General features: G+C 45.4%; 1 protein-coding gene across 1 annotated transcript in view; it reads left to right on the top strand.

The window, feature by feature from the left end:
• Positions 1 to 684: 684 nt before the first annotated feature.
• The window catches only part of DPY19L4 (dpy-19 like 4), a 37,935-nt gene continuing 11,192 nt past the window's right edge, over positions 685 to 27,427 (top strand). Inside the window, exons 1-14 of the mRNA XM_054385473.1 lie at positions 685 to 823; positions 4,074 to 4,181; positions 5,130 to 5,254; positions 8,246 to 8,336; positions 9,049 to 9,170; positions 10,025 to 10,170; positions 11,907 to 12,030; positions 12,587 to 12,721; positions 15,121 to 15,252; positions 15,342 to 15,440; positions 17,383 to 17,456; positions 19,823 to 19,981; positions 23,324 to 23,443; positions 24,850 to 24,970. Of these exons, the coding sequence (XP_054241448.1) occupies positions 685 to 823; positions 4,074 to 4,181; positions 5,130 to 5,254; positions 8,246 to 8,336; positions 9,049 to 9,170; positions 10,025 to 10,170; positions 11,907 to 12,030; positions 12,587 to 12,721; positions 15,121 to 15,252; positions 15,342 to 15,440; positions 17,383 to 17,456; positions 19,823 to 19,981; positions 23,324 to 23,443; positions 24,850 to 24,970 (1,695 nt within the window). The remainder of the gene's footprint in view (positions 824 to 4,073; positions 4,182 to 5,129; positions 5,255 to 8,245; positions 8,337 to 9,048; positions 9,171 to 10,024; positions 10,171 to 11,906; positions 12,031 to 12,586; positions 12,722 to 15,120; positions 15,253 to 15,341; positions 15,441 to 17,382; positions 17,457 to 19,822; positions 19,982 to 23,323; positions 23,444 to 24,849; positions 24,971 to 27,427) is intronic.

The following is a 27,427-nucleotide window of genomic DNA, read 5'->3' as shown; positions in this document are numbered from 1 at the left end:
TCTTAGAAAAAGTTTCTTCCCAGAAAGAGAGATTGGCCATGGGAATGTGCTGCCCAGGGAGGTGGTGGGGTGGACATCCCTGGAGGTGTTTAGGAAGAGCCTGGATGAGGCACTCAGTGCCATGGTCTGGTTGATTAGATAGGGTTGGGTGATCAGTTGGACTTGATGATCTTGGAGGTCTCTTCCAACCTGGTTGATTCCATGATTCTGCAAGGTGGGAGACCTCCACCCTCCGGGAAGGAGGCCCTTGACAGAGGGCTCTGGGGTGCAGAACAAGAGGAACCCGCAGGAGATGCTCTGCCGAGGGCCCCGAAGCCTGGGTGCGTGCCTCTGGTTCCGGGCTGCCCAGGAATTACGCTTCACTGCCTCCGTGATGCTCCTTCTGAAGGCTGCGGAGCGGAGCGGGCTGACAGGAGGCAGGTGCCGGCTGCAGGGGTCGCTCTGCCGGACCGGAAGCGCAGGCCTGCGCCTCGGTACGCCTGCGCCTCGGTACGCCTGCGCCTCGGTACGCCTGCCCCTCGGTACGCCTGCGCCTCGGTACGCCTGCGCCTCGGTACACCGCCGCGGCGCTCCGGCCGCCGCCCTCGCTCTGCCACCACCGTTCCGCTAGAGAAGGCGCCTGACGGCGGGAGCCGCAGCGGGGCGGCAGGAAGTGAGGGGCTGCGGCGCTCCGCTCGCTGTGTTATGCGAGAGCGCTCCCGCCCCTGGGGCCGACGAGAAGCGGGCGACAGCGGCAGGAGCGCGGGTGGGGTGGCGTCGCCTCGGAGAGAGCGGTGCGGGGTGCCAGTGGTGGGCGGCGGCCGCAGGCTGGCGATGGAGGAAGGTGAGGGGGGCGGCGGCACATGTGTCACCCTTATCCTCCTCCGCCACTGCCGAGGGGTTGTGGGGTGCTTGGTTCTGCGCCCGGCCGGGCCACCCGAGGGGCCGCTGCCGCCTTAGGCCGCGGCGCTGGAGGGCGGGGAGGCAGGGCGGTGTGGCCCCAGCCGGTGCCTGCCGGGCTGGGCTGCGCTGCGAGCTAGGGCCAGGGTCGCAGCTCCTGGTGCAGGTCGGCAGTGGGGCAGCGGCTGGGCCCCGCGGTTTTGTATCAGGGTACGTGCCGGTGTAGGGATGCACGTACGAAGGTAAACCGCCCGCCTGCAGGACACGAACCCGCCTGCCGGACACGGAGCCGCCTGCCCGGCAGCGCAGGTCCCACCGCTCCAGCGGCTGGTGGCGGCGCCGGCTCAGGCCGAACCAAGGCGCCCTCGGCGGACACCTCGGGCCGCCCTGGCGAGGCCTGCTTGCCGGCCCAGGGCAGCCCATCCGGTGCAGCAGCCGGCGGGAGGACGCTGGGTGGATGGGAGCCCAGAAACCTGGAGGCTGTTCTCTTCCCTCGCCCGGCAGTACCTCTGTGCAGAGCACCCCGGGGCAGCATCTGTCGGCTCCGGGTGCGTTTTGTTTGGCATCCTCTTATTTTCCCGTTCCTCTATTTCAGTCTGTCTTTTCTCTCGTTTCACTTTTAGCCTCCCACACAACCATTTTTCACCAGGTCTCTCCCCATTTTGGGGATTAGGAGATGGGATTTAGTTTTCTTGGAAAAATCAGCAGAAACATGACTGTAAGTAAGCACCCAGCGAGATGCAAGGGTATCACAAGCATCTGTGATGCTGTCCCATGGCATAGTCCAACTTCCCAGCTGTTTTCAGTGCGGGTACTTCCTGAACTGAGCATGGTTTCTGTGTACTTAGTAGTCTTTGGTTGTTTGTCCCCCAGAAATGTATCCATCTTTCCCTTAACCTCTGTAAACTCTTCATTTACAGAACATTCTGTGAGTAGGAATGGTCTGTGTGAAGGTGATGTGTGATGAACTGGTTCCTCTTAGCTTGACTCACTGGGTTTATTTGATAGCTTCTTGTTCCAGTGTTAGAAAAGAAGGTGAATCACTGCCTCTATTCAGCCTGTTTGTTTACTTCATTAACTTGTAGACCTCTGGAACGTTTCTGTTGGTCATCCTCAACTTGCTTCTTTGTTCCTTCTATGGGAGCCATTGCGCATCTCTGATCATCCTTGTGGCCCTTCTCTGAAAGTTTCCCAGCTCTGTCTTATCCTTTAGATGAGAGGACAAAGAATTGCAGACTGCTCAATCTGCAGGTGAAAAATGGATTAATATAGTGGCACAGAGGAGCAGTGAATTATGCTTTTCTGCAGTGGATCCAGAAAAAGAAGTGGAATGCATGTTGTCTGAGTAAGAGGTGAAAAAAAATGTACTAGGGATTTAACAGGGAACTAGAAAACAATCTCAGATGACAAATTGCATGTGCTGGATAGAGAGGTACTAGAGGCTCTGTCTTCAGTTCAAAATCCAAGACTGTTTTTATCTGTCACCTTCTTTGACTTTCATTTCAAACCCAATTTAAAGGAAAGTGGAAATAACATTTTTGTTGTTTGAGGCAGCAGCAAATGAAACAGAAGTAGCATATTTGAATCTTTGGTATTGCTCTGAGGGAGGGAATCTGTTGAGCAGCCTTCAGACCAGTGGTGAAGATCAATTTGCTGACTGAGAGGTAGTTGTTTCAGAATTAGAATTTGAAGTTGTTCTTTCTTTGGGAGTTTTCCATTACTGCTGCTAACTCTGGATTTTATAAGTGTACTTTATTTCTAATGTGACTCACTTACCTGCCAGAAAAGTGGAAGAAATGCTTTTTTCTTCCAGTGTTCTCACTGCTGTTGCTTTGGTGATGACTAGAATGCCAAGGGCAGACAGTTGTCTTTCCAAGCACATATCTGCCCCTTCAGGTGATCATAGACAATGGTCTGGTTTGGAGGGACCCTCCAAAGGTCATCAAGTCCAACCCCCTGTCAAGCCCCACCTTGAATATCTCCAGGGATGGGGCCCCAACCACCTCCCTGTGTGACCTGTGATCTAGGGTGTCTCCCCCTATTTTATTTGATGTGGTACAAGTGATTTTTAATTGCAGTGCACTCAGTGTTTGCTGATTAACTTCATGTACACGACATGAAGACTTACTGATGTATATTTTATTTTGGATTGACATTTGGCAAACGTGATACTGAACACTCTAAACCTTGTTTTGTTTAATGTCTTTCCAGTTCTTGTTTGAGAAGGCAAACCATTTTCCTTTCATTCCATGACAAATCTTATCAGTGAGATCTTGCTTTGCTCAGCATAATTTACAAATTGCTTTGAAAATCCTGTTAAAACACCAATGCAAGTGTCCTGATACAGGCAGGCACCACTTCAAGTTATTTCACAGAATGGTTTAGGTTGGAAAAGACTTTTAAGATCATCAAGTCCAAACTCCTAACTCAGCTTTGCCACCCCTGAACCATGGCCCTCAGCACCACATCTACACTTTGAAACCCCTCCAGGGATGAGGACTCCACCGCTCCCCTGGGCAGCCTGGACCAAGCCTTGACAATCCTTTTGGGGAAGAAATCATTCTTCATGTCCAACTTAATTAATGTTACTAACTCTAGTTTCTGTTAAATCTAATAGTTGGGAGTTAAAAGTAAACTGAGACTCAAAGTAATATACAGAGTAATTAAAAGCTTTGTTGTGGGATGTGACACTGGAAGCAGGGGAGGAGGGGAATGCATTTGCTTTGTAAAAGCTTTCCCCATATGAATAAGAAGCTCCTCAATTTAAAAGGAATGGCCTAGCCCCATTCCTGTGTCACAGGGATGTGCTCAGTTCACTGCTGCACTACAGCAGCCTAAAACCAGGATGAGAGCAGAATAGAATTGGCATCAATTTCTCCCAGTGCCTCTATCAACTCACCTAAGCTACTGCTTTCCTTTGTTTGTGTCACATATTCGTCATTGAATAGACCAGTTAGCTTCCAGTTTGGGTTCTGGGTAATTCTAGAGTATATTCTCAATGAATTTTGTAAGGAATAGGAATTGATTTCTGTATTGTTGTGTTGTTATTTCCATTAGGCATAGGGCAAACTTTAACTGAGTTTTTCTGTCAACTCTGTGGGACTGAATCAGTAGCGCAATAACTGCCTGTTTCTCAGAGTGCAATTTTAGGTATTGTGCTGCAATAACTTAAAAAATAAAAAAAATGTCTTCAGGGGCAGCAGACCTACGACAGAGAAAGAAGCAAAGCTGCACAGAATCTGACAAAATGGCTCCAGAGGAGAGAAACAAAGAAAACTTCAAGCCGGGAAGATCGCCAAAATGTAAGCTACAGAATTTTTAGCCAGATTTTTATTGTTTAGGTTTTTTGTTGGTTTTTTTTTTATTATTTTTTTTTCATGATTCTTTTACATTTTATGGGAAAATATTTGTAGCACAATAATTTATAACAGACTTATTTTGAGTATAGGGTTTTTTTTTAATGTTTTGAGAAAACCAGATTAGAATTCTTCAGTAATGACATTTTCTGTGTTGCAGAGTGAAATGGTAATCCTGGATTGTTTCAGGTTGCAGGAGGGGAAAGGCAGAGGGATTAAGAATCTTACTGTTGTTACTGTTTGAGTACAGAGAAATATTTTAATTGCTCCTGGAATGATCTCTGGGTTGGGAAGCTGAAAGGCATGAAGTAATGTTCTTACAGCTTTTCAAGAAACAGAATTAAAACCAAGTGTAAAGTTTGGCAGCTTGATGAGCAATTTGCCTAGAACTCCTGTGTTGAAAATGAATAGCAGCTTGAAGGAGCTACAGGTGAAGCAGGCATTGATTTTGGAAGAATTCAGATTAATTCCTTCCTCTTGTATTTAAAAATAGAACAGAGAGCAGAATGTCTCAGTATTGATGTTAGGTGTGATAATGCCACTTCTTGCTGTTAATGCCTCGGGGTGTTTTGGGTAAAATCTAGAGTTCGCTCTCGTTAATTGGGAGACTCTTCTTGGAATTCATTTGAAAATGAAACTGAGTGGAAGGGAGAGGAATCTGCAGTGTAGTGTGTTATGTTAGCTGGGAGGCCTGTGAAGCCTAACAACTAGGGAAGAGAACTGCAAGAAGAGAATTAGTAGCAAACCGTTTCTCAGTGTATCTGTGCTGCTGGCGGTGTGGTAGTTCTGCTGCTGGTAAGTTTACTTGCTGTTCAGAACTGAGTCACCTGTAGGGCATAGTGTTTGTTCCCACATGCTCTGCACTGTTTTAGCTTTTTCACTGTCCCTTTTCAGATGTGTTAATTCAGCGCTTTGCAAAACTTTTCTTTGGCTGTCTCGCTGCAGTCACAAGTGGGATGATGTATGCTGTGTACCTCTCAACATATCATGAACGGAAATTCTGGTTTTCCAGCAGGCAGGTAAAGAAAAAAAGAGTTAAACAAAAGCCAAATTGTGTCCTTGAAATCAAAGCTGATCCGTGGCAGGCTGGAAATGCTTGCTTGCAGAGTTCCAGGTCATTCTACTCAGACCTTTGTCTTTGATACAGGCTCTTGGCTGCTTTTCCCTCCTTCTTCTTTCTCTCCCTCCTTCTTCTTTCTCTCCCTCCTTCTTCTTTCTCTCCCTCCTTCTTCTTTCTCTCCCTCCTTCTTCTTTCTCTCCCTCCTTCTTCTTTCTCTCCCTCCTTCTTCTTTCTCTCCCTCCTTCTTCTTTCTCTCCCTCCTTCTTCTTTCTCTCCCTCCTTCTTCTTTCTCTCCCTCCTTCTTCTTTCTCTCCCTCCTTCTTCTTTCTCTCCCTCCTTCTTCTTTCTCTCCCTCCTTCTTCTTTCTCTCCCTCCTTCTTCTTTCTCTCCCTCCTTCTTCTTTCTCTCCCTCCTTCTTCTTTCTCTCCCTCCTTCTTCTTTCTCTCCCTCCTTCTTCTTTCTCTCCCTCCTTCTTCTTTCTCTCCCTCCTTCTTCTTTCTCTCCCTCCTTCTTCTTTCTCTCCCTCCTTCTTCTTTCTCTCCCTCCTTCTTCTTTCTCTCCCTCCTTCTTCTTTCTCTCCCTCCTTCTTCTTTCTCTCCCTCCTTCTTCTTTCTCTCCCTCCTTCTTCTTTCTCTCCCTCCTTCTTCTTTCTCTCCCTCCTTCTTCTTTCTCTCCCTCCTTCTTCTTTCTCTCCCTCCTTCTTCTTTCTCTCCCTCCTTCTTCTTTCTCTCCCTCCTTCTTCTTTCTCTCCCTCCTTCTTCTTTCTCTCCCTCCTTCTTCTTTCTCTCCCTCCTTCTTCTTTCTCTCCCTCCTTCTTCTTTCTCTCCCTCCTTCTTCTTTCTCTCCCTCCTTCTTCTTTCTCTCCCTCCTTCTTCTTTCTCTCCCTCCTTCTTCTTTCTCTCCCTCCTTCTTCTTTCTCTCCCTCCTTCTTCTTTCTCTCCCTCCTTCTTCTTTCTCTCCCTCCTTCTTCTTTCTCTCCCTCCTTCTTCTTTCTCTCCCTCCTTCTTCTTTCTCTCCCTCCTTCTTCTTTCTCTCCCTCCTTCTTCTTTCTCTCCCTCCTTCTTCTTTCTCTCCCTCCTTCTTCTTTCTCTCCCTCCTTCTTCTTTCTCTCCCTCCTTCTTCTTTCTCTCCCTCCTTCTTCTTTCTCTCCCTCCTTCTTCTTTCTCTCCCTCCTTCTTCTTTCTCTCCCTCCTTCTTCTTTCTCTCCCTCCTTCTTCTTTCTCTCCCTCCTTCTTCTTTCTCTCCCTTAAAGCATTTCTGCTAACAGTAGGCTTGTCTTGTCATGCTTTTGTATGTTTTTCCATGCTATTCTTCCTAAAATTTGGAGGGGGGAAAAAAAAAGGAAGCATACTGTGATTGCATCAGCTAGACAACAGGAGTGTATGGTTTGGGGTGTTTTTTAAAGCAGCATGTTTTCTGAAGTACGGGGAGCTGACTGAAATGCAGGTTTGTAGATGTCGTAACTGTATGGGTAGATGCAGGGAGGCCAGTGGATGTAGTCTACCTTGACCTTAGTAAGGCTTTTGACACTGTTTCCCCTAACATCCTTGTGGGCAAACTCAGGAAGTGTGGGATAGAAGAACAGTCAGTGAGATGGATTAGGAACTGGTTACGAAATGGAGTCCAAAGAGTGGTGATCAGTGCTGCCAAGTCCAGCTGGAGAGCTGTAACCACTGGAGTGCCCCAGGGATCAGTGCTGGGTCTGGTCCTGTTCAACATCTTCATCAGTGCCATTGATGAGGGACAGACAGACAGACAGAGTCTGCTCAGCAAGTTTGCTGATGATACCAAACTGGGAGGCTTGGCTGAGACACCTGAAGGCTGTGAGGCCATTCAGAGACTTGGACAGACTGAGAGCTGGGCACAGAGGAACCTACTGAGGCTCAACAAGGATGAGTGCAGAGTCCTGCACCTGGGGAGGAAGAATAAACTGCAGCAGGACAGGTTGGGAGGGGATCTGCTGGAGAGCAGCCCCAAGGAGAAGGACCTGGGAGTGCTGGGGGACAACAAGTTCTGCATGGGACAGCAATGTGCCCTGGGGGCCAAGAAGGCCAATGGGGTCCTGGGGTGCATTCAGAGGAGTGTGTCCAGCAGAGCCAGGGAGGTTCTCCTCCCCCTCTACTCTGCCCTGCTGAGACCTCCCTGGAATATTGCATCCAGTTCTGGGCTGCCCAGTTCAAGAGGGACAGGGATCTGCTGGAGAGAGTCCAAGGGAGGGCTCCAAGGATGCTGAAGGGACTGGAGCACTGCCTGGGGAGGAGAGGCTGAGAGCCCTGGGGGTGTTTAGTCTGGAGAGGAGAAGACTGAGAGGGGATTTAATCAATGTTTATAAACACCTGAGAGCTGGGAGTCAAGAGGGAGGGGACAGGCTCTGCTCAGTTGCACCCTGGGATAGGACAAGGAGCAATGGATAGAAACTCCCGCACAGGAGGTTCATCTCAACATGAGGAGGAACTTCTTCACTGTGAGGGTCCCAGAGCGCTGGAACAGGCTGCCCAGAGAGGTTGTGGAGTCTCCTTCTCTGGAGACTTTCCAGCCCTGTCTGGATGTGTTCCTGTGTGACCTGTGCTGGATTCCATGGTCCTGCTCTGGCAGCGGAGCTGGACTCCATGATCTTCCGACATCCCTTCCAACCCCTAATGTCCTGTGATCCTGTGAAAGTATCCTATGGAACTTTTGCTGACTTACAACATGGATTTGAGTTGATCTGGTTCCAAGCATGCTTGCTGAGTTCTAGAGGGCATTCCAAGCATGTTTGCTAAGTTCTAGAGAGCATTCTATACCTGACAGAGGTGCTGTGAGGATTAAGGTTCTGTGGAATGCTTTGAAGATGTAAAGTGGAGTCATAACCACGTGCTGTATGGCAAAACCAGTCTATCTGAAAATATGTAGTCTTCTGTGGGAAGAGATTGCAAGAGGTGCATATTTTATTCTCTTTTTTTTTTTCTAGGAACTTGAACGGGAAATTACATTTCAGGGTGACAGTGCCATTTATTACTCGTTCTATAAAGAACTACTAAAGGCTCCTTCCTTTGAAAGAGGTACAAGCCCTGTTTGTTTTGTTAACCTTGAAAGGTCTTGTTCCTTTTGCAGTCAGCAAAACACTCTGCAGACTGGGGAGGCTGATTTTTATACTCCTCTGTAGGTATATGAGTCAGATAATTAAGCACTGCATGCTGTCCTAACTTTCCAGTACCTTTTAAAACCCCAGTAGTTAAGTATCCTCTATTCCAGCAGATTGCTTTTTAATCAGTGCTCTGGAACAGGATTAACATTGCTCTCATGTTGCCCCATATGGAAGTTATTGCTGGGTTTGCCTATGCTACATAGTAAATATTCTGCCATTTATGTTTAATTTGGGAATGGAAATTTCCACTTTCCATCCTTTGTCAGAAGATGGAACAGTTACATCCTGCTCATCCCTGTTAGATCTTTGTCTCACTCCTTAAAAGCCTTCTGTTAAGGTGGTCTGTAGGTAACTGTTTAAAGGGCTGCACTGGTATGTTACTGATAAAACTATGCTTCAGCTGGTTAGCTTTGGGCCTTCTATTTAAAGGCTTGCCCAAAAAGTGGTAATAACTTTGATGCTAAATCAGTGGGGTGGAGAGGGATCTGGCACAGAAAATTCTCCTTTCTTTGAAATTAAGAGAGGTGAAGCAGTCAGTCATGATCAGATCTGTTTCTCCCTCTCACTTCATTTAAGACCAGCAATAGTAAGTGATGCCAAGAAAATTCCATTCCTTCTGTCCTCAGGTGTTTATGAATTGACACACAACAACAAGACCATATCACTGAAGACAATCAATGCAGTCCAGCAAATGACTTTGTACCCGGAGCTGATTGCCAGTGTTTTGTATCAAGCCTCTGGTAGCGAAGTATGTGCATTTCTCCTGCTTCCTGGGTTGGCTTTAGGGTTGTGTGTGTGTGTGTGAAAGACTTTCTATGCCATTTTTGTTGAATGATTTCAGCTAAACCTCTCACCAGGTCCAGGTTCTCCTCAATTCAGATCAGGCTCTGGCATAGGATTTTGGGGGTTTGTGTGCACTAAACTTTTCTGTCTGTTATACTTTACTCCTACAAACCGCTTATAAATGTAGAGAGTGTCTGTGCTAGCTATTAAAAACAGGAAAGTTAGCTCCTTTGGAATGCAGAAGGCTCTTACAGTGGTACCTGTCTCTAACCATTCTTGTACAGATAAAAGGGAAAACCACTTCTGTAGATAAACCTTTTGTCTCTTTTTGCTCTGCTCAGGCTTTGGTCTGCTTACGCTGCATACTTCTGTCCTCTCTCATTTATCTTCCTTTTTTGTTATTTACTTATTTTGGAACCACTTCTGCCACATCTCCAAGTTCCTCCCCTACATAACTTCTTCCAGGAGTCCTGTGAACTTTATATTTCACTGCAGTATAGATTTATTAAACCTGACACATAAAATGTCCATGCTAAAGCAAATACAGGAAGCATGGCACGAGCAAGCTGAGCCCCAAAGCGTGCTCTTAATTCACGCTGCTTTGTTCTCCCTGAGCCCAAACCAAAAGCATGCTTGAACCTTTTTAGAATAATAGCAGCTGTCCCTTGCATTCTTGAACCTTTCTAGAATAGGAGCTGTCTCTTACCTGTTTGTAAAGCACCTAGCAGACTGTTAACAGGATGCAAATAGTAAATAGTGATCGTTTCCAGCTTCAGCTCAGTTGCCGCTATGTCTCTTCGTTTTTATTTGTGATTTCAGGAAGTTATTGAGCCAGTGTATTTCTACATTGGTATAGTTTTTGGACTGCAGGGAATTTATGTGACTGCATTGTTTGTAACCAGTTGGGTTATGAGTGGGACTTGGCTGGCAGGAATGCTGACTGTAGCATGGTTCATTATTAACAGGTAAGAAAAACATCTTTATACAATCTAGTTTGTCAATAAGGAGTTTTGAAACAGTAGAGTGGATTGAAATGCTTTCTATGAAACTTTGTGTTCTCATCCTGAGTGAGATCTTCTGCCAAATACAAAACATTTCCCAGAGCTGCACTGATCCTCTTGGTACTTTTATTAATGGAAAAGCCTCCTGTTGTCCAAACAGTCCATGCTGCCAGCTGAGCAGACTTTATGTGTGTGTGTGTGTGTGAATACAGGAGGATTCTCACACAATTCCATTTTGCAAAAACATTCCCTCAGAAGGTTCTGGTTTTATGCTGCTGAAGAATGAAAACAAAATTTCTGCAGTTGCTGTAAATCAGAATTACTCTCTGGCCAGCTCTAAGTACTGTGACAGTTTTGTTGCTTAGAAGTAAATGATCAAAGGCATTTTTCTTACGATATTTTTCTCAATTTGATTTTTGTAGTGGATTTTATGTGCAAAGTGGAATCTTCTCAGATGATCCTGATCTCAAAATTACTTTGAAACATTTCTCTTGCAAGAAAATGTCCCTTTATGAAACACCACATTAACAGGGACCCCCACTCATCTGGGCAATGAAAACTTGTGTTCAGGCTCCTAGTCTGTCACCCAGCAGCTCTGTGAACTTGAGAGCACTTGAAAGAAAAGAGCTATGGAGGAGCAAAATGTTATAGATAATATCTTTAAAATGGAACTGTTGGGAAGCATCTTTTAGGAGTGTCAAGTCAGCATGCCTGAATCTGTGATTAGTAGCTAAAATACTGTTATAAACAGTGGGGAGTAAGAAGAACAGGGAATAAATCTGTATTTTTTTTTTTCAACAGCAAAGAAGATTAAGCAATTTTAATAAATTGAAAGGTTTAGTAGTTAAAGCAGCACCAAATACACCTCTGTGAGAGGCTTCAGAGGTGAAAATGACAGGTGAAGCTCTCAAATACCTAACGATAAAGGAGTTTGAGACTCCTTTTTAAAAACATAGTGGACACAAGGAAGACTATGTAGATGCCTTTGGTCATGTTTGAAAGTGTGACTTGTGCTTCTGAGTCACTTTAGCACTTCTTTAAACTCTCCTACAACTCTGATTGTGCAGATCCTGTCAATTCATTCCATCAGAAGACCCGGCATGCTCCCCACTGGTCTTCAGTCCCTTGTTTTGCTGGGCAGAATTCTCCCTGTAGACAGAGTACCTGCTGGTGCTTCTGCTATGGGGGAGCCCTCTTCAGATTCAAAGTATGTTGTGCTCAGCTGCCTAAATCGCTTAAAACGTTGTATGAAAACTGTAAGGAAGCTTTTCTCTCAGTTGTGAAGTGATTTCCATCACATGGTAAAAGCTGCTGTTGCAGCAGGCCCCCTGCCTGTGGGTGTAAGATCAGTTAGCACTGCCTGTGGCTGAAGAAGGCTCTGTTGTCACAGTGTGGAGTTGACAGCAGCAGTACAGCTCACTCTGTTCTGGTGGGTCATAAAAGGCGGGAGGATGATTATTGGCTTCAGTCCTATAAGCACCACCTAATAAGGAGACTTGCTGAGTAAATGAGGAGGGATTGGACCTTCCATGCTGCTATTAAATTGGTGACTTGTTTCAGCAGTGAAATGCAGGAATGGTTTGCTTGCAAGGCCACACTGCTAACTGGAAGTGACGTTTAGGCTTTCCTTGATATTTAGGCTTTCCTTGATATTTTTGATCCATAAATCTTTGAATAATTCTGTTTGTACTTCATTCTAGGACAGATACAACAAGAATTGATTACTCCATACCATCAAGGGAGAACTGGGCTTTGCCATATTTTGCATGTCAAGTAGCAGCTCTCACGGGCTATTTAAAAAAAACCCTCAATTGTTCTGCTGAGGTAAAGCCAAATTCATTAATTTCTTAATAAAGAGTTGCTGGTAGAACTGTGCTCTAGAATAGTTGCTTCTCTCACTGTCACCCCACTGGGCAGAAAACAGTAGATGTTTTGTTTGTTCTTTTCAAAACAGCCACTCAGGTTTCACTGAGGCTTGTGCAGGATTTGCTAAGTGCCTTCTGCCCTGCCCTGTTGTGCCCCCATGAGGGTTCAGAGAGAGCAGTGTGGAAATGAGCTTTGTGCCCTCTTTTTAGCATGAACTGGTTCTCACTATGTCAAATATTTTAGTTGCTCTTCTTGTAGCTGGGAGAAGATGGTGGTAATTTGTTTTTCCTCGTCTCTCTGTCAAAGATGTTTCTTCTGATTGGCTTTGAGTGGTTTTAAACATTTCAGTAATGACTTTCTTCCATTTGAGAACTTGTTAACTCTGTCTGGTCAGTATTGTAATTATTTCCTAACATAATTTCCATGGTTTTAATGACCTCTCAGTTACTTTCTGACAGAGATACATAGGTATGAAATTAATGTGCTTTTCTGTTTTCTTTTTTTTTTTCTCTAGAAGTTTTGTTACCTTTTGGTGAGTGCTTCAACATACACCTTCATGATGATGTGGGAGTACAGCCATTATCTCCTCTTTGTCCAGGCTGTTTCTCTTTTTCTGCTAGACAGCTTTGCCCTGGCACAGACAGAGAAGGTATTAGAACTCTTCAACCTACTTAGAGTTGGGGTCTTAAGTACAGCATCAGAGCTGCTTGCCCTAAATACTGCTCAGGAGCTCAAAAGGGTGCAAACTGAGTGATGATTTCGGTGTCATGCAGCCTGTGTCCAGCTGGGGTGCATGGCATGGCATGGCCACTGGAAGAATAAATTTACTTTAAACTCTCTCTCTTATAGACTACTGTGTTTGGGACAGGTTTCCTAACAAAAGGGTCAGAAGCAAATCTTCTGAGACCTGAAATGTCCACAGATAGCTGAAAGAATGACAAATGATACTCAGCCATCCATCCTCTTTGGGGTAATTCCCTCCTCTTATCCATATACACGGCAGGGTGGGGCCAACCAAGAAAGTCTCTGTTGGCTCTGTGCAGGTTAAGGGGCTCATTTTCACCCTGAATGGCTCACCTTGTTCTGCTCTAGCCAGTGAAAGATGCTGGAGGCCAGCTGAGTTTTCAATGCAAGGGAATGTTTGAATTTATTCTGCAAGATGGATGCAAAATGTTGCACCCACAAGGCCTTTTTACTCTGCCTGTTGCCATGGCTGCTATGCTACTTTGTACACGTGGGCCTTCTAGTTTTCAGTTTCAAACTGCACACAATTCATATTTGATAGAATGGGTTGAGTTGGAAGGGACCTGAAGGATCACCCAGTTCCAACCCCCCTGCCATGGGCAAGGACACCTCCCACCAGCCCAGGTTGCTCAAGGCCTCATCCAGCCTGGTCTTGAACACCTCCAGGGAGGAGGCATCCACAGCCTCCCTGGGCAACCTGTTCCAGTGTCTCACCACCCTCACTGGGAAGAATTTCTTCCTAATCTCCAGTCTCAATCTGCCCTCCTCAAGCTTCAATCCATTCCCTCTCATCCTATCACTACAAGCCCTTGTCAGGAGGACTTCCTGGCTTTCTTGTAGGCCCCTCGAAGTACTGGAAGGCTGCTGTAAGGTCTCCCTGGAGCCTTCTCCTCTCCAGGCTGAACAGCCCCAACTCTCTCAGCCTCTCCCCATACAGGAGGTTCTTCAGCCCTCTGATCATCTTCATGGCCCCTTCTAATTAATCACTTCTTCTTTCAATTGCCTTTTTTCCTGTTACTCAGCAATATGAAATCTTTGACCTATTTTAGGTCAAAGCAGGGCCCTTAATTTATAAGAGAAAATATGAGTGTTTTGGTAAAAGTGTCAGATGTCAGGGCTTGTAAGATCTGGAAGTGACAGTAACAGGCTGTGTGTTTCAGAGAGAGGTTAAATCATCAAGTCTTGTGAGGGGAAGGAAAGCAGGGTGTTAGAGTAGTCAGCTCTTGTATTCATGCTCTTGCATGGTGGTTGGTTCTTCATGCTGCATCACAGTGAGGTGTTGCAGAATTGTAGCCCTGAGGAGAGGGACTTGGGGGTGCTGGGGGATGAGAAGCTCAACAGGAGCCAGCAGTGAGCACTTGCAGCCCAGAGAGCCAAGCAGAGCCTGGGCTGCAGCAAGAGAAGTGTGGCCAGCAGGGCCAGGGAGGGGATTCTCCCCCTCTGCTCCACTCTGGGGAGACCACACCTGGAGCTCTGTGTCCAGTTCTGGAGCCTCTATTACAAGAGGGATATGGACATGCTGGAAGGTGTCCAGAGAAGGGCCACAAGGATGATCAGAGGGCTGGAGCTGCTCTGCTATGAGGACAGCCTGAGAGAGTTGGGGTTGTTCAGTCTGGAGAAGAGAAGGCTCCCAGGAGACCTTCTTGTGGCCTTCCAATATCTGAAGGGGGCTCCAAGAAAGCTGGGGAGGGACCTTTTAGGATCTCAGGTAGTGACAGGACTAGAAGGAATGGAATAAAGCTGGAAGTGGGGAGATTCAGATTGGATGTGAGGAAGAAGTTCTTCCCCCTGAGAGTGGTGAGAGCCTGGAATGGGTTGTCCAGGGAGGTGGTTGAGGCCCCATCCCCCATCTCTGGAGGTGTTTAAGGCCAGGCTGGATGAGGCTCTGGCCAGCCTGCTGTAGTGTGAGGTGTCCCTGCCCATGGCAGGGGGGTTGGAACTGGATGACCCTTCTGGTCCTTTCCAACCCTGACTGGTTCTATGATTCTAACTGAGGGGACCTTGTAGAATACTCCCTAGTGTCTGCATTTTTTTCAGAATTCTTGTGAGGTAGTTGTACACTAATTACTGAGACTGAGTTGGAGCTAGATGATCTTTAATGTTCCTTCCAACCCAAACCATTCTGTGATGTGAAATACTTTCTAGAGCCAAATGGTACCCTGCTGGATTCAAGAGTTGGAGGATAGAGATCCATTAATCCCATGATGAACAGAGGAATGGAGTGAGCTATCTACTGCTTTAAAAAGCAGGATGCATATCCATGGTAATTTTATTTGATTGTGATTTATTTTGTTTCTTCAACAGGTGCATGAAGTATACAAAATCTATTTGTTTTCTCTCTTCTTGGGATACCTTTTGCAGTTTGAAAATTCAGCCTTACTGGTGTCACCCTTACTGAGTCTTGTAGCAGCTTTAATGCTCTCTAAATGCCTTCAGGTAACTTGACTCTCCTCTGACCCTGACTGTAATTGTTGTTATTTAAACTGAACTCCAAATGATGTGGCATTCTTAAAATATTTTTGCAGATGAATATGAAAAAAGGGACATTTATGTCAAGATTGCTGAAAATAATGTACATTTATTTGGTGCTTACAATAACAGTGACACTAAACTTCTTACTAAAGGTAAGATTCCTCTGTAAAAAGTGATTTTAATTGTCTAAATAGAAAGTTGCAGATATATCTTGGAAGAATCTATTGAAGTGTTGTTTATCTTATTGGTCTGAGAGTTCATAACTTCAAAAATGGAGTTATACTGTGTGGTATAAAAAGCCTTTAACAATTCCTGCAGCTGTTTTAATTTGGAGTTTTGGTCTTTTGGGTTGAGGTTAAAGCATACTGTAATGGTCAGCTGTTTCATAAATGTGAGTTGTGTTACAACTTGGAAGGCCTCTACAAACTGCTCTGAATATGAAAACAATGTTCTGGTGCATGGAGAAGACCTAGTAGCTAGGAACAGCTATTAGTAGTCACAGAATTGGAGCAGAGAATGTTAGTGGTTGGAAGGGACCTCTAGAGATCATCCAGTCCAACTCCAGGCCACACAGGAACACATCCAGGAAGGTTTTGAAAGTCTCCAGAGACTCCACAACTTCTCTGGGCAGCCTGTTCCAGGGCTCTGTCACCCTCACCATAAGGAGGGTTGTTCCTGTGTTACAGCTTGTACCTGTTGTTCCTTGTCCTATCACTGGGCACCACCAAAAGGAGACCATCACCTTCATCCTGACACCCCCTTCTCAGCCTTCTCTTCTCCAGACTGGACAGCCCCAGGGCTCTCAGTCTTTCTTCATAGGAGAGATGTTCAATTCCCTTCATCATCCTTGTAGCTCTCTGTTGGATTCTCTCCAGCAGGTCTCTGTCTCTCTTGTACCCTGGATCCCAGAACTGGACACAGTATTCCAGGTGTGGTCTCAGCAGGGCAGAATTGAGGGGCAGGAGAACCTCCCTAGCCCTGCTGGCCACACTTTTCTTGCTGCACCCCAGGATGCCCTTGGCCCTCTTGGCCACAAGGACACTTTGCTGTCCCATGCAAAACTTGCTGTGTATTAGGACTCCAAGGTCTTTCTCCATGGGGCTGTTTTCCAGCAGGACAACCCCTAGTCTGTACTAATGCCTGGTGGTGTTCCTCCCCAGAGGCAGGACTCTGCATTTGTCCTTGCTGAACTTCATGAGGTTCCCCTTTGCCCAGCTCTCAGCCTGTCCAGATCTCACTGGATGGCAGCACAGCCTGAGGGGTGTCAGCCACCCCTCCCAGTTTGGTATCATCAGCCATGCAGTGCTCTAGTCTCAGGACATATGTTAATGTTCAGCTATAAGTCAGGTAGAACATGGGAACAGCAACCTTCATGTAGTGTAGGAGTCAGCTAGGAATTGAGATGACACAAAGGGATTTTTGCCTGCTCTTGTATTTTGATTAGCAGCTCCCTTTTGCTGACTCTAATCTTCTACATCATTTATTGTGCTTTTCCTCTACATCTAAAGCTCACTCTCTCTGTGTTAATTAACACAGAGCAAATAAAGAAGCTAGTGAACCCTAAATGGATTGAGAGAATGCTCAGGTTTGATTGTTTTCTTGTGCCATCCAGACTGTCTGGCCTTGCTGTATCTCTAGGAAAATAAAGCCTAACCTTGAAAAAGATGAGTTAAAATCCACAAACTTTTGGCTGCTCAAACCATTTATGTGAATATTTACAAATGATCATAGCTAGGCTGCAGTCCTGTTGTTGAGTGGAGCCAAACACAATGTCCTTTGGCTTGCTTTGGGAGGTAAATCTGTGTCTGTTATCCCTGATCTTTTTTACACTGCTCTTTAGACAACTTATTGACAGCTTTTCTATTGCTCTCCTGTTGGGGTACCTGAATGAAATGATACTCTGAAAGAGACCCTAGAGATAGATTTATTGAAGTGAAGATTTGCAATCCTATACTGTTACCTTAAGTGGCAGGGTTAATCCAATTTGTTAAATAATTGATTGCTCCCTACCATCTTTTGATCTGAATGAAGTGATTCTGTGAAAGCTGCTTCCAGCCCTTGCTAAGCTTTCTTCTCTGCTAATTTCATTTTCAGATGCTTGTTCCTCATAAAGAAAATGAACATTTATTGAAGTTCATTGAAGTAAAACTTGGCTTAAACACAACTACGTAAGTTTTAAAATTCTTTACACCTTCTAAGGTATTTGAACTTCTGAAACTACTCTGAGAAATGTAAAATTTCAGTGATTTGTCAGAATTTTATAGAGGAGTTAGGGAAGCAGTCTCTATTTGTTACCTGCTTTGGCAATGGAATTAAAAGAAGATGCATACAGAGAGTTTATTTAGGATTTAGGAGAGTTTCTGAAGCACCTCAATATTTTTTTTGTGCTTTGGGGTGAAAGCAAATTTGGTAGGTTTTTGTTTTGCTTTGATGTTGAAGAGCAAAAATTTCTGGATTCTGTCTGCTGCTTCTAAGTAGACTTGAAAGCAAATAGGGTAAAAGTTGCTAAAGGGAAAGAAAGGGCCATGACCTGTCCCTGCCATCTCAAAACAAGGCTGAGGCATGGGAGGTTATTTTTATTTTTTTCTAAGAATAACACCCCTCCAAAAAAAAAAAGTTTTGGATGAAATTAGGAGAAGGGAAAACTGAAAAAATCAGTGGGGGGGAGCTGTGATTCTAAGAACTGTTTACATCTATAACAATGTGAATGTTGGGCTGCAAGACGACCTCGTCACAGCTGCAGATTTCCTGGAAAACTTCAACAGGAGTATTGCTAAGGACTGGGACAAGTCCTGGAGCCAAGCCAAGCCTTGCAATTCCATCCAGGAATTGGGACTCTCTTCTGGGAACTGCATCTCTCTTACAAAACTGCTTTGACAGGATTTGAGGGGAAGAAGTGAAAAATGACATCACACAGAACTGAACTGGTTGGGAAGTGTTTGGAAGACAAGATGCAGTGGCATGGACTGAGACACATTAACACACACAGCTACACCTTCTGAAGTGGTTTGCAAGAGAAGAGAGGGCTGCTTCTGGTCAGGATTTCAGTTTATTCAGCTATGAGGTATTAATGGATTTAGCTTTTTAGTCCCCTGGGGACTTGCTACATGTTATTTTCCAGGCTGTCAAACTCTACACTGAATCACAGAATCAACCAGGTTGGAAAAGACCTCAGAGATCATCAAGTCCAACCTATTACCTAACACCTCCTGACAACTAAACCATGGCTCCAAGTGCCACATCCAAGCTTACATCTCCAGGGACAGTGACTCCACCACCTCCCTGAGCAGCTCATTCCATGGCCAATTACTCTTTCTGGGAAGAATTTCCCCTGGCACAGCTTGAGACTGTGTCCTCTTGTTCTGGTGCTGGCTGCCTGGGAGAAGAGACCAACCCCCTCCTGGCTACAACCTCCCTTCAGGTAGTTGTAGAGAGCAATGAGGTCTCCCTGGAGCCTCCTCCAGGCTAAACACCCCCAGCTCCCTTGACCTCTTCTCATGGGACTTGTGCTCCAGACCTCTCCCCAGCCTCATTTCCCTTCTGTGGGCACATTCAAATATCTCAATGTCCTTCTTAAACTGAGAAGCCCAGAACTGGACAGCCCAGACCGTGACTGAGACAAACTGGATGTATCTACACCTAGAAAATGGTCTGACTGTGGGTTGGAATTATGGTTCAAAGCACAAGAGCTTCAAGATTTGTCTTTCAAGGCCAGTTTGGATGTCCCCAGCTGTTAACCTTTAAGCTGATTTGGTCTAAGTGAAAGTGGTTTAGTTCTTTAGCCTTGCTTTGGAGGAAAAGAAAAAGAGGGAGGAATGCAAAGCGGAGGAAAAGAAAAAGAGGGAAGCAAAATGGAAAAAAGACAAGGAGGGAGGAAAGCAAAGCAGAGGAAAATAAAAAGAGGGAGGAAAGCAAACCAGAGGAAAAGAAAAAGAGGGAGGAAAGCAAAACAAAGACAAGAATGCATTCACAGCATCCCATGATGCACCATTTCCAGCTGGTAGTGCTTCTTGGCAGAGTGTAAAATCTTTCTGTTCATTAACTGGGAGAGAAGAATGATCAGTGGGTTCTGCCACAGAACTAGGATTGCAGCATTAAGGATTCTATTCTTGGCAGTGGCTTGGGCTTGTTTGTGATCTCAGATGACCACTTCTTCGTGGCCCTGTTTGGAATGAGGACAAGCATACCTTCTTGCATCAGTATCTCTATAATCTTAATCCACTGTGATAATGAAGTGCTTTGTGGTCCCCACAGTGAAGCTGGATGGGAGGTTGGGTTTTTGTGATACAAAAGAGTTGTAGTCTGGTCTCTTCAGATCACAGATTCCTTTTTGGAAGATAAGCTTTGGCCAGGTACTCTAAAGAGTATTTGCAAAGCTGTTCCGAATGATAAAAGGAGAACTTTTCAAAGATGGATTTAAAAAAAAAGTTTCCTATGGCATGAATAGGTTAAACTGATTCATTGTCTGCTGGGTTTTCTTTCTAATCTGTGGGTTATTGTTATTGCTTTTAATGGGATGTTTTTGCCTTACTAGGAATTTTACAATGAATTGGCTCCTTTGTCAAGAATCTCTTCAGGCACCCTCCCAAGACTTTTTTTTGCGACTAACACAGTCATCATTGTTGCCTTTCTATATTTTAGTATTAATTATCTGCCTTTTTTCTGTAACTCAGGTCATTTTTAGGAGAATTTGGTAAGTAACTTTTCTTGTACTGAAAAATGAGAAGTTAAAAATAAGAGGTGCATAGATGTCTAAGTGGATGTTTGTTGCTCCAAAGTTTGTTGCATCGTTGAACTTGCCAGGATGTGATCAACAGTGGAAAGGCCCAACTTAGGCTCTTAAAGTCCTTTAGTGAGAAGCTTCTTGAGAACAGATTGCCCAGGGAGGTTGTGGATGCCACCTCCCTGGAGGTGTTTAAGGCCAGGTTGGATGAGCCCTTGAGCAACCTGGGCTAATGGAAGGTGGGTTTGGAACTAAAAATGATCTTTAAGGTCCCTTCCAACCTAAACCATTCTTTGGATCTCTCCAGGCAGGGTGGGGAGTTGTCATGATTTGCTTCCCCATAATTGCCATTCCTGGAGAGCTCTGGGTAGTGTTTTGTGATATGTCTGGCCCTTCCCATTACAAAGGAGAAAGATGTTTTGTCTGTTTTCCCCATCCAACAGCAAAGCAATCTCATTGTTGCTAGAGAATTTATTTCTCTGCTTTGGGTTTGTTGTTTTTTCCTGCAAAGGATAAGATGGGTGGAGTTGAAAGGATTTCAGATTTCTAATGCTTCACTGTTTGTTTTTTTTTTACAAGTCTTGTTTACTGTGAAGTCCATCAGCTTTTGCTGCTCAGAACAGAGCTGAAGTAAAACTGACTCAATTATTTTTAGTTTCACAGCGATTCAGGGTTCCCTTGAGAGAAGGAGTAGTGAGGCTGTCTGTTTACAGACTAAGAATTGCACCACCATAGATCTTGTGTAACTTGGAAACTCCATGGCTAGGAAATTACCTCTCCCTGCTAGAGGATGAATGCTGTAACTGCTTAGGTATTTGGGCAAATTTCTGACTAGATTGTTCGTCAAGAATCAAGACTTCCATTAGATAAAGATGGTACTGCTCTAAATTATGGCTTTTCAGTATCTGAAGGGGGCCTACAAGAAAGCTGGGGAGAGACTTTTTAGGCTATCAGGTAGTGATAGGACTGGGGGGAATGGAATACAGCTGGAAGTGGGGAGATTCAGGCTGGAGGTGAGGAAGAAGTTCTTCCCCCTGAGAGTGGTGAGAGCCTGGAATGGGTTGTCCAGGGAGGTGGTTGAGGCCCCATGCCTGGAGGTGTTTAAGGCCAGGCTGGATGAGGCTCTGGCCAGCCTGATCTTGTGTGAGGTGTCCCTGCCCATGGCAGGGGAGTTGGAACTGGATGATCCTTGTGGTCCCTTCCAACCCTGACTGATTCTATGATTCTATGATTCTAAATGCAAATGTTTGCCAGAGGGGATATGTGAGAGTATATTCAAAACAACAAACCAAACTGCTCATTTTTTGTGGTTGAAATAGCTCTTTACTCCTTTGTGATGAACAGTGGTTCCAGTATGTCCAATAACTTTTTAAAGCTTAAAACAAACCACCTTGCCTCTCCAATTCTTTTTATTTTATTTTGAAGCAGTTAGTGATCTCAAATATTTTTACATTTGTCAGGAAGAATCACAGAATGACAAAATGGCTTAGGCTGGAAGGGACCTCAGAGATCATCTACTCCAACCCCCCTGCCATGGGCCAGGGACACCTCTCAGCTAGACTTGGCTGCTCAAGGCCTCATCCAGCCTGGCCTTGAACACCCCAAGGGAGGAGGCAGCCACAACCTCTCTGGGCAGCCTATTCCAGAGTCTCACCATCCTTGTACTGAAGAACTTCTTCCTCAGCTCCAGTCTCACCCTGCTCTCCCTCAGCTTCAAACCATTCCCCCTTGTCCCGTCTCTAGACCCCCTTAGGAAAAATCCCTCTGCAGCCTTCCTGCAGGATCTCTTCAGGTACTGGAAGGCAGCTCTAAGGTCCCCCCCCCGGAGTCTTCTCCAGGCTGAACAACCTCAGCTCCCTCAGCCTGTGCTCACAGCAGAGCTCCTCCAGCCCTTGGATCATCTTTGTGGCCTCCTCTGGACTCACTCCAGCAGCTCTGTGTCCTTCTTCTGCTGGGGACACCAGAGCTGGAGGCAGGATTGGAGGTGAGGTCTCAGCAGAGCAGAGTCAAGGGGCAGAATCCCCTCTCTTGCCCTGCTGCCCACACTCCTCTGGCTGCAGCCCAGCACACAGCTGCCTGCTGGGCTGCAGGAGGGCACTGCTGGCTCCTGGGGAGCTGCTCAGCCACCAACACCCCCAAGACTCTTTCTTCAGGGCTGCCCTCAACCTACTCTGCACCTGGCCTGGGTTTGTGTCTGAGACTGTAACTCAAAAATCACATTATGGTAGAATAATCTATTGTATGCCTTCCTATCTTATTTGTAGAAAAAAATTTGTTGTAAGGTTATGATTTTTCTTGATAACATATATGGTTATGATTTTTCTTGATAATATATTACTAGAATTTATAATAATGTTACTAAAATTTGGCTTTATTATCTTCCTTTGTCACAAAGTGCTGTACACATTCCATACACAATTCTCATCCTGCAGGTCCCATAATTCTTCACCAAGCTTAATAATATGAAGACACTTAGTCAGAATGTATGTACAGCATGCAGAGTGTGCATGCTCTTAAGTTACACTGTCTCGTGGTGCTGAATTGCCTTGTGATAGGGTTCACAGCCAGAGATGGGGATCCCATCTGTATTCAGTCACACAATCAATCAGGTTGGAAAAGACCTCAAAGATCATCAAGTCCAACCTATTACCTAACGCCTAACACCTCCTGATAACTAAACCACAGCTCCTAGTGCCACATCCAAGCTTTTTTTGAACACCTCCAGGGATGGTGACTCCACCACCTCCCTGGGCAGATCATTCCATGGCCAATTACTCTTTCTGGGAAGAACTTTCTCGTCATCTTGAGCCTAAACTTCCCCTGGCACAGCTTGAGACTGTGTCCCCTCGTTCTGCTGCTGCTTGCCTGGGAGAAGAGCCCAACCCCCTCCTGGCTACAACCTCCCTTCAGGTAGTTGTAGACAGCAATGAGGTCTGCCCTGAGCCTCCTCTTCTCCAGGCTAAACACCCCCAGCTCCCTCAGCCTCTCCTCACAGGGCTGTGCTCCAGACCCCTCCCCGGCCTTGTTGCCCTTTTCTGGACACATTGAAGTATCTCAATGTCCTTAGCAATTCCCATCAATTGCTCCAGGGAGGTTACAGCCTATAACAAGTGGATACCTCAAACAAGACAGTGGGTACCAAGAGATCATTGCTGAAGACCAAAAGTAAATAAGGAGTGCAACAGTGTTGTGTGATCTGCTGCAGAATGGTCTCAGTATGCTTCTGACTTAACAGTCATAAAAGTTTTTTACTGGCACCTTTGCCTGAGGTGATGTCTGAACTAAGTGGTATCTCATTTTCTCTAACTGCAGTGGTGAACCACTGAAAGACACAGTTAAACTTGAGGATGGTCGCATTGGAGAGAGGCCAGAAATAGTTTATCATGTAATTCACACAATTTTGCTTGGTTGCCTAGCCATGTGCTTGGAAGGGTAAGTCTCATTTTGATGTATCTCTTTTGAAAGCAAGAGAGAGTTCCTAACAGGGTGTGGCACACCATTCACCCCTTTGAACTTCACCCCTTTGAAATTCACCCTTGTACTTAAGAACTTCTTCCTAAGCTCCAGTCTCACCCTGCTCTCCCTCAGCTTCAAACCATTCCCCCTTGTCCTGTCTCTAGACACCCTCAGGAAAAGTCCCTCTGCAGCCTTCCTGTAGGATCCCTTCAGCTACAAGGTCCCCTTGGAGTCTTCTCTTCTCCAGGCTGAACACCCCAGCTCCCTCAGCCTATCCTCATAGCAGAGATGCTCCTGACTGGAGGTGGCACACCATTCACACCCCTTTTCAGAAAGGTTTGGGCTCTGGTGGTGCTAGTTAGGAGGGGAGAAAGCAAAAGGTCATTTTGAGTATAAATTGGGATGCAGGTATCTGATGACTTGTGCTTGGTCTCCTCAATGTGTATTTTCCAAGCTTTAATGCAGCCAAAATTCAAGGCAATAACTGAAGCAAATTCTAATCACTTTCTTTGTGGTATATTTAAGTGTAGGACTGTGCTTTAATTCTTTCACTCCTGTATTCTAGCGAGATCTTGTGTAGTGTTTTGATGAACAGTGAACGCTCTAGACTAGTGGGACGTGGAAAATTTCTCATGTATCTTCTTGGCTTTAGGCTAGCATGAACTACGCCTTTGCTCAAGTTAAAGCAGCAGCAAAATAACTTTCAAAAATATTGTGTTAGTCCTTAAAGCTAAAGAAGCTAATCTTTAGAAGATGTTATTCCATCTTCTCTTTCAGCTAAATCAGCTTGAAGGCAGCAGACTTGGTGTTATGTTTATCCTGCTGAAATCTGAATATTCACAAATTCTTCGTGAGCATGAGTGTTGTGTTACCATGTGAATTGCTTTAACTTGTCTAGTCTAGCCTTAAGAAGGCAGCCAATACCAGTAAATCCCAAACTGCTTATTAAATGTTCTCCTTTCTTCAGGAATTCCATGGCAGTCTAGTATCTATATAGTATGTATAGAGTATGCATACAGCTTTGCTGAGTAGCTGCTTTTTATCCCTGCTTGGCTGGAAAACAGCAGCAGCTGAGTGACTTTACTAGTCTCTTTGTTTTCCTTTCATCCTCCCCTGAACTCTCTGAAGGATTTTGTCATCTTTTACCTTAGATCTTGCTGCTTCATCTGGCAGCAGATAATCGGGTGCCTGCTCTGCTGCTAGAGATTCCCTTGGCTTTTACCCTGCAGTGCCATCAAATTTGGTCTCCGATTGCTTGAACATCCAGGATGTCTGACTTATGGGGGAAAAAAAACCAAACCAAACATCTGAGTGTTTTCATAGCTAGATTGGATACAGAGGCATGTGCAGAGTCCCAACTCAGTTATTGCAGTGTTTTTCAGAATGAAATACCTCTGGACACCTTATGTGTGCATGCTTGCTGCATTTGGTGTGTGCTCCCCCGAGCTTTGGATGACGCTTTTCAAGTGGCTGCGACTGAAAGCTGTGCATCCCATCCTGCTGGTGAGTTGCTGTTGCCAGTCTCTTGGGAATTCCAGCTAGCAAGCATATAACTTTGGAATTACCTAAGACCTATAGAAGAACCCATTAAAAGACCATATAGTTCTATAGTTCTATGGGACCTTTTCTGTGTCTTTCATCCTTAACATCACACTTTCTCATGTTCTCCAGTACTTGGTAATAAGAAAAGTTGTGTTCACACTACAGCCTTTGCTCAGAAGAAGCAGATCTGTTATCATCTACTCTCACTTAATCTCTTTAATTTCTTCTAACAAATCTTGGCCAAGGAGGTTGTGCACATTTTAGGAGGTGTGCAGGAGAAAAAAGTACAGGCTAGCATCAATGTGAGCCTTGTTTCACTAGGAAATGGGGCTATAAATATGGTAGTTAGGTGGATTTAGTACTAAGAGGAAAAGTGGTTCCTAAGAAATGGTAAGTGGAATTACTTTGGGTAAGATTTGTTCAGGTGTGGCCATTATGGAGAAGTGATTGTGATTGTGATTCTGGTAAGACCTCACCTGGAGTACTGCATTCAGATCTGGAGCCTTCAACACAGGAAGGACATGAACCTGATGGAAAGGATCCAGAGGAGGCCACAAAGGTCATCAGGGCTCCACTCCCACAAGGACAGGCAGAGGGAGCTGAGGTTGTTCAGCCTGGAGAAGAGAAGTCTCTGGGGAGACCTAATAGCAGCCTGCCAGGACCTGGAGGGAGCTACAAGAATGGTGCAGAGGGACTGCTTGCAAAGGCCTGCAGGGGTAGGATGAGGGGCAATGCAGAGCAGGGCAGATTTAGATTGGATGATAGGAACAAGTTCTGCACCATGAAGGTGGTGGAACACTGGAACAGATTGCCCAGGGATGTAGCTGAGGCCCCATCCCTGGAGATGTTCATGATCAGGCTTGACAGGGCTCTGAGCAACCTGATCTAGGTGAGGATGTTCCTGCTCACTGCAGCAGGGTTGGACTATGTGACCTTTGGAGGTCCCTTCCAACCCAAACCATTCTGACTGAGGATGAGCTTGTGCTGCAGTGCACCCCCTCTTCCAGCCCTAGTTCTTAGTATGCTGAGAGTTGCTTTGTGCGATTTTTAGCAGCTTTGCCAATTCCTTTCATTCATAAAACAAGGATAGGATACTATGTACCTTAACTTCATATAGGGCTGAATACATTTATACTGAAACAAAGCTTCCCTAAGCCACTTGTGGAAATGCCATGCACTGTTACATCAGAAACATTGACAGTGTTCTTCAAGGAGTAACAACATGTTCCTGTATGTGGAATACACACTCTTGTATGTACCTCATGCTTTCTGCTCTACACACCTGCTTTATTTTTTTACTCATAGCACAGTAAGTGTGTTAATAGCTTATTATCAAGAGAACACCTCCTTATGCGGTCCTTACCAAAGGTTTCCTATTCCAAGGAGTTCAAAGTAAAAATTGGATCAGACAGAATGATGGTTTCTGGGGTTTGCATATACACAGATTGCATTGGGTTGGAAGGGACCCTTCAAGGGCATCTTGTCCAACCCCCTGCACTCAGCAGGGACACTTCCAACTAGAGCAGGCTGCATAGGGACACGTCCAGTCAGATCTTGAATGTCTGCAGGGATGGAGCCTCAACCACCTCCCTTGGCAGCCTGTTCAGTATTTCACCACTCTCACTGTGCAGAACTTCCTCCTGATGTCCAACCTAAATCTGCCCTGCTCCAGTTTCAAACCATTGCCCTTCATTCAATCACCACAAGCCCTGCTAAACAATCCTTCCCCAGCCTTCCTGTAGGTCCCCTTCAGATATTGAAATGTAGCTCTAAGGTCTCCCCAGAGCCTTCTCCTCTCCAGGTGGAACAGCCTCAATTCTCAACCTGTCCTCATAGTAGAGTTGCTCCAGCCCTCTGAGCATCTTGGTGGCCCTTCTCTGGACCCACCCTATCAGGTCTATCAGGTCTCTGGACCCACCCTATCTTTGTCTTTCTGGTGTTGGAGGCCCCAGAGCTGAACACAGCACTGCAAGTGAGGTCTCAGCAGAGCAGAGTGGCAGAATCACCTCTCGCAACCTATTGGCCACACTGCCTTTGATGCAGCCCATATCAATGTTATTAATCCCAACAAAAAAGCATCAACAAAATCAGAGATTTGAAATGCTTGCTCCACACTCCTTTTCCTCTCTCAGATTATCTCACTGCATTTGTTTGTGAGGTGTTTACTTCTCTTCCCTACATCATGTGCACATTGGATTGTTACTATTTGAGTAGTAATTAACCACCCCTAATATAGATGGTAAAGTTAACATGCTAAATAAGTTCTTCCATGCTAAATAAGGGAAATTCTTCTTTGTGGGGAGGTTTGGGCCTGGTAAAAACCCACAAATTGTCACCTACTGTCACTTTAAGGTTTCAGGCATAAATGTAGCTGTCTGTATGAGCAGAATCAACAGAAGGTCCAAGCTGGAGAGCAGA

Source organism: Indicator indicator, chromosome 12 (assembly GCF_027791375.1).
Source record: "Indicator indicator isolate 239-I01 chromosome 12, UM_Iind_1.1, whole genome shotgun sequence".
Taxonomy (NCBI): Eukaryota; Metazoa; Chordata; class Aves; order Piciformes; family Indicatoridae; genus Indicator; species Indicator indicator.
Note: the sequence above shows the minus strand (reverse complement) of the source record. Positions and strands in the feature narration are given on the sequence as shown.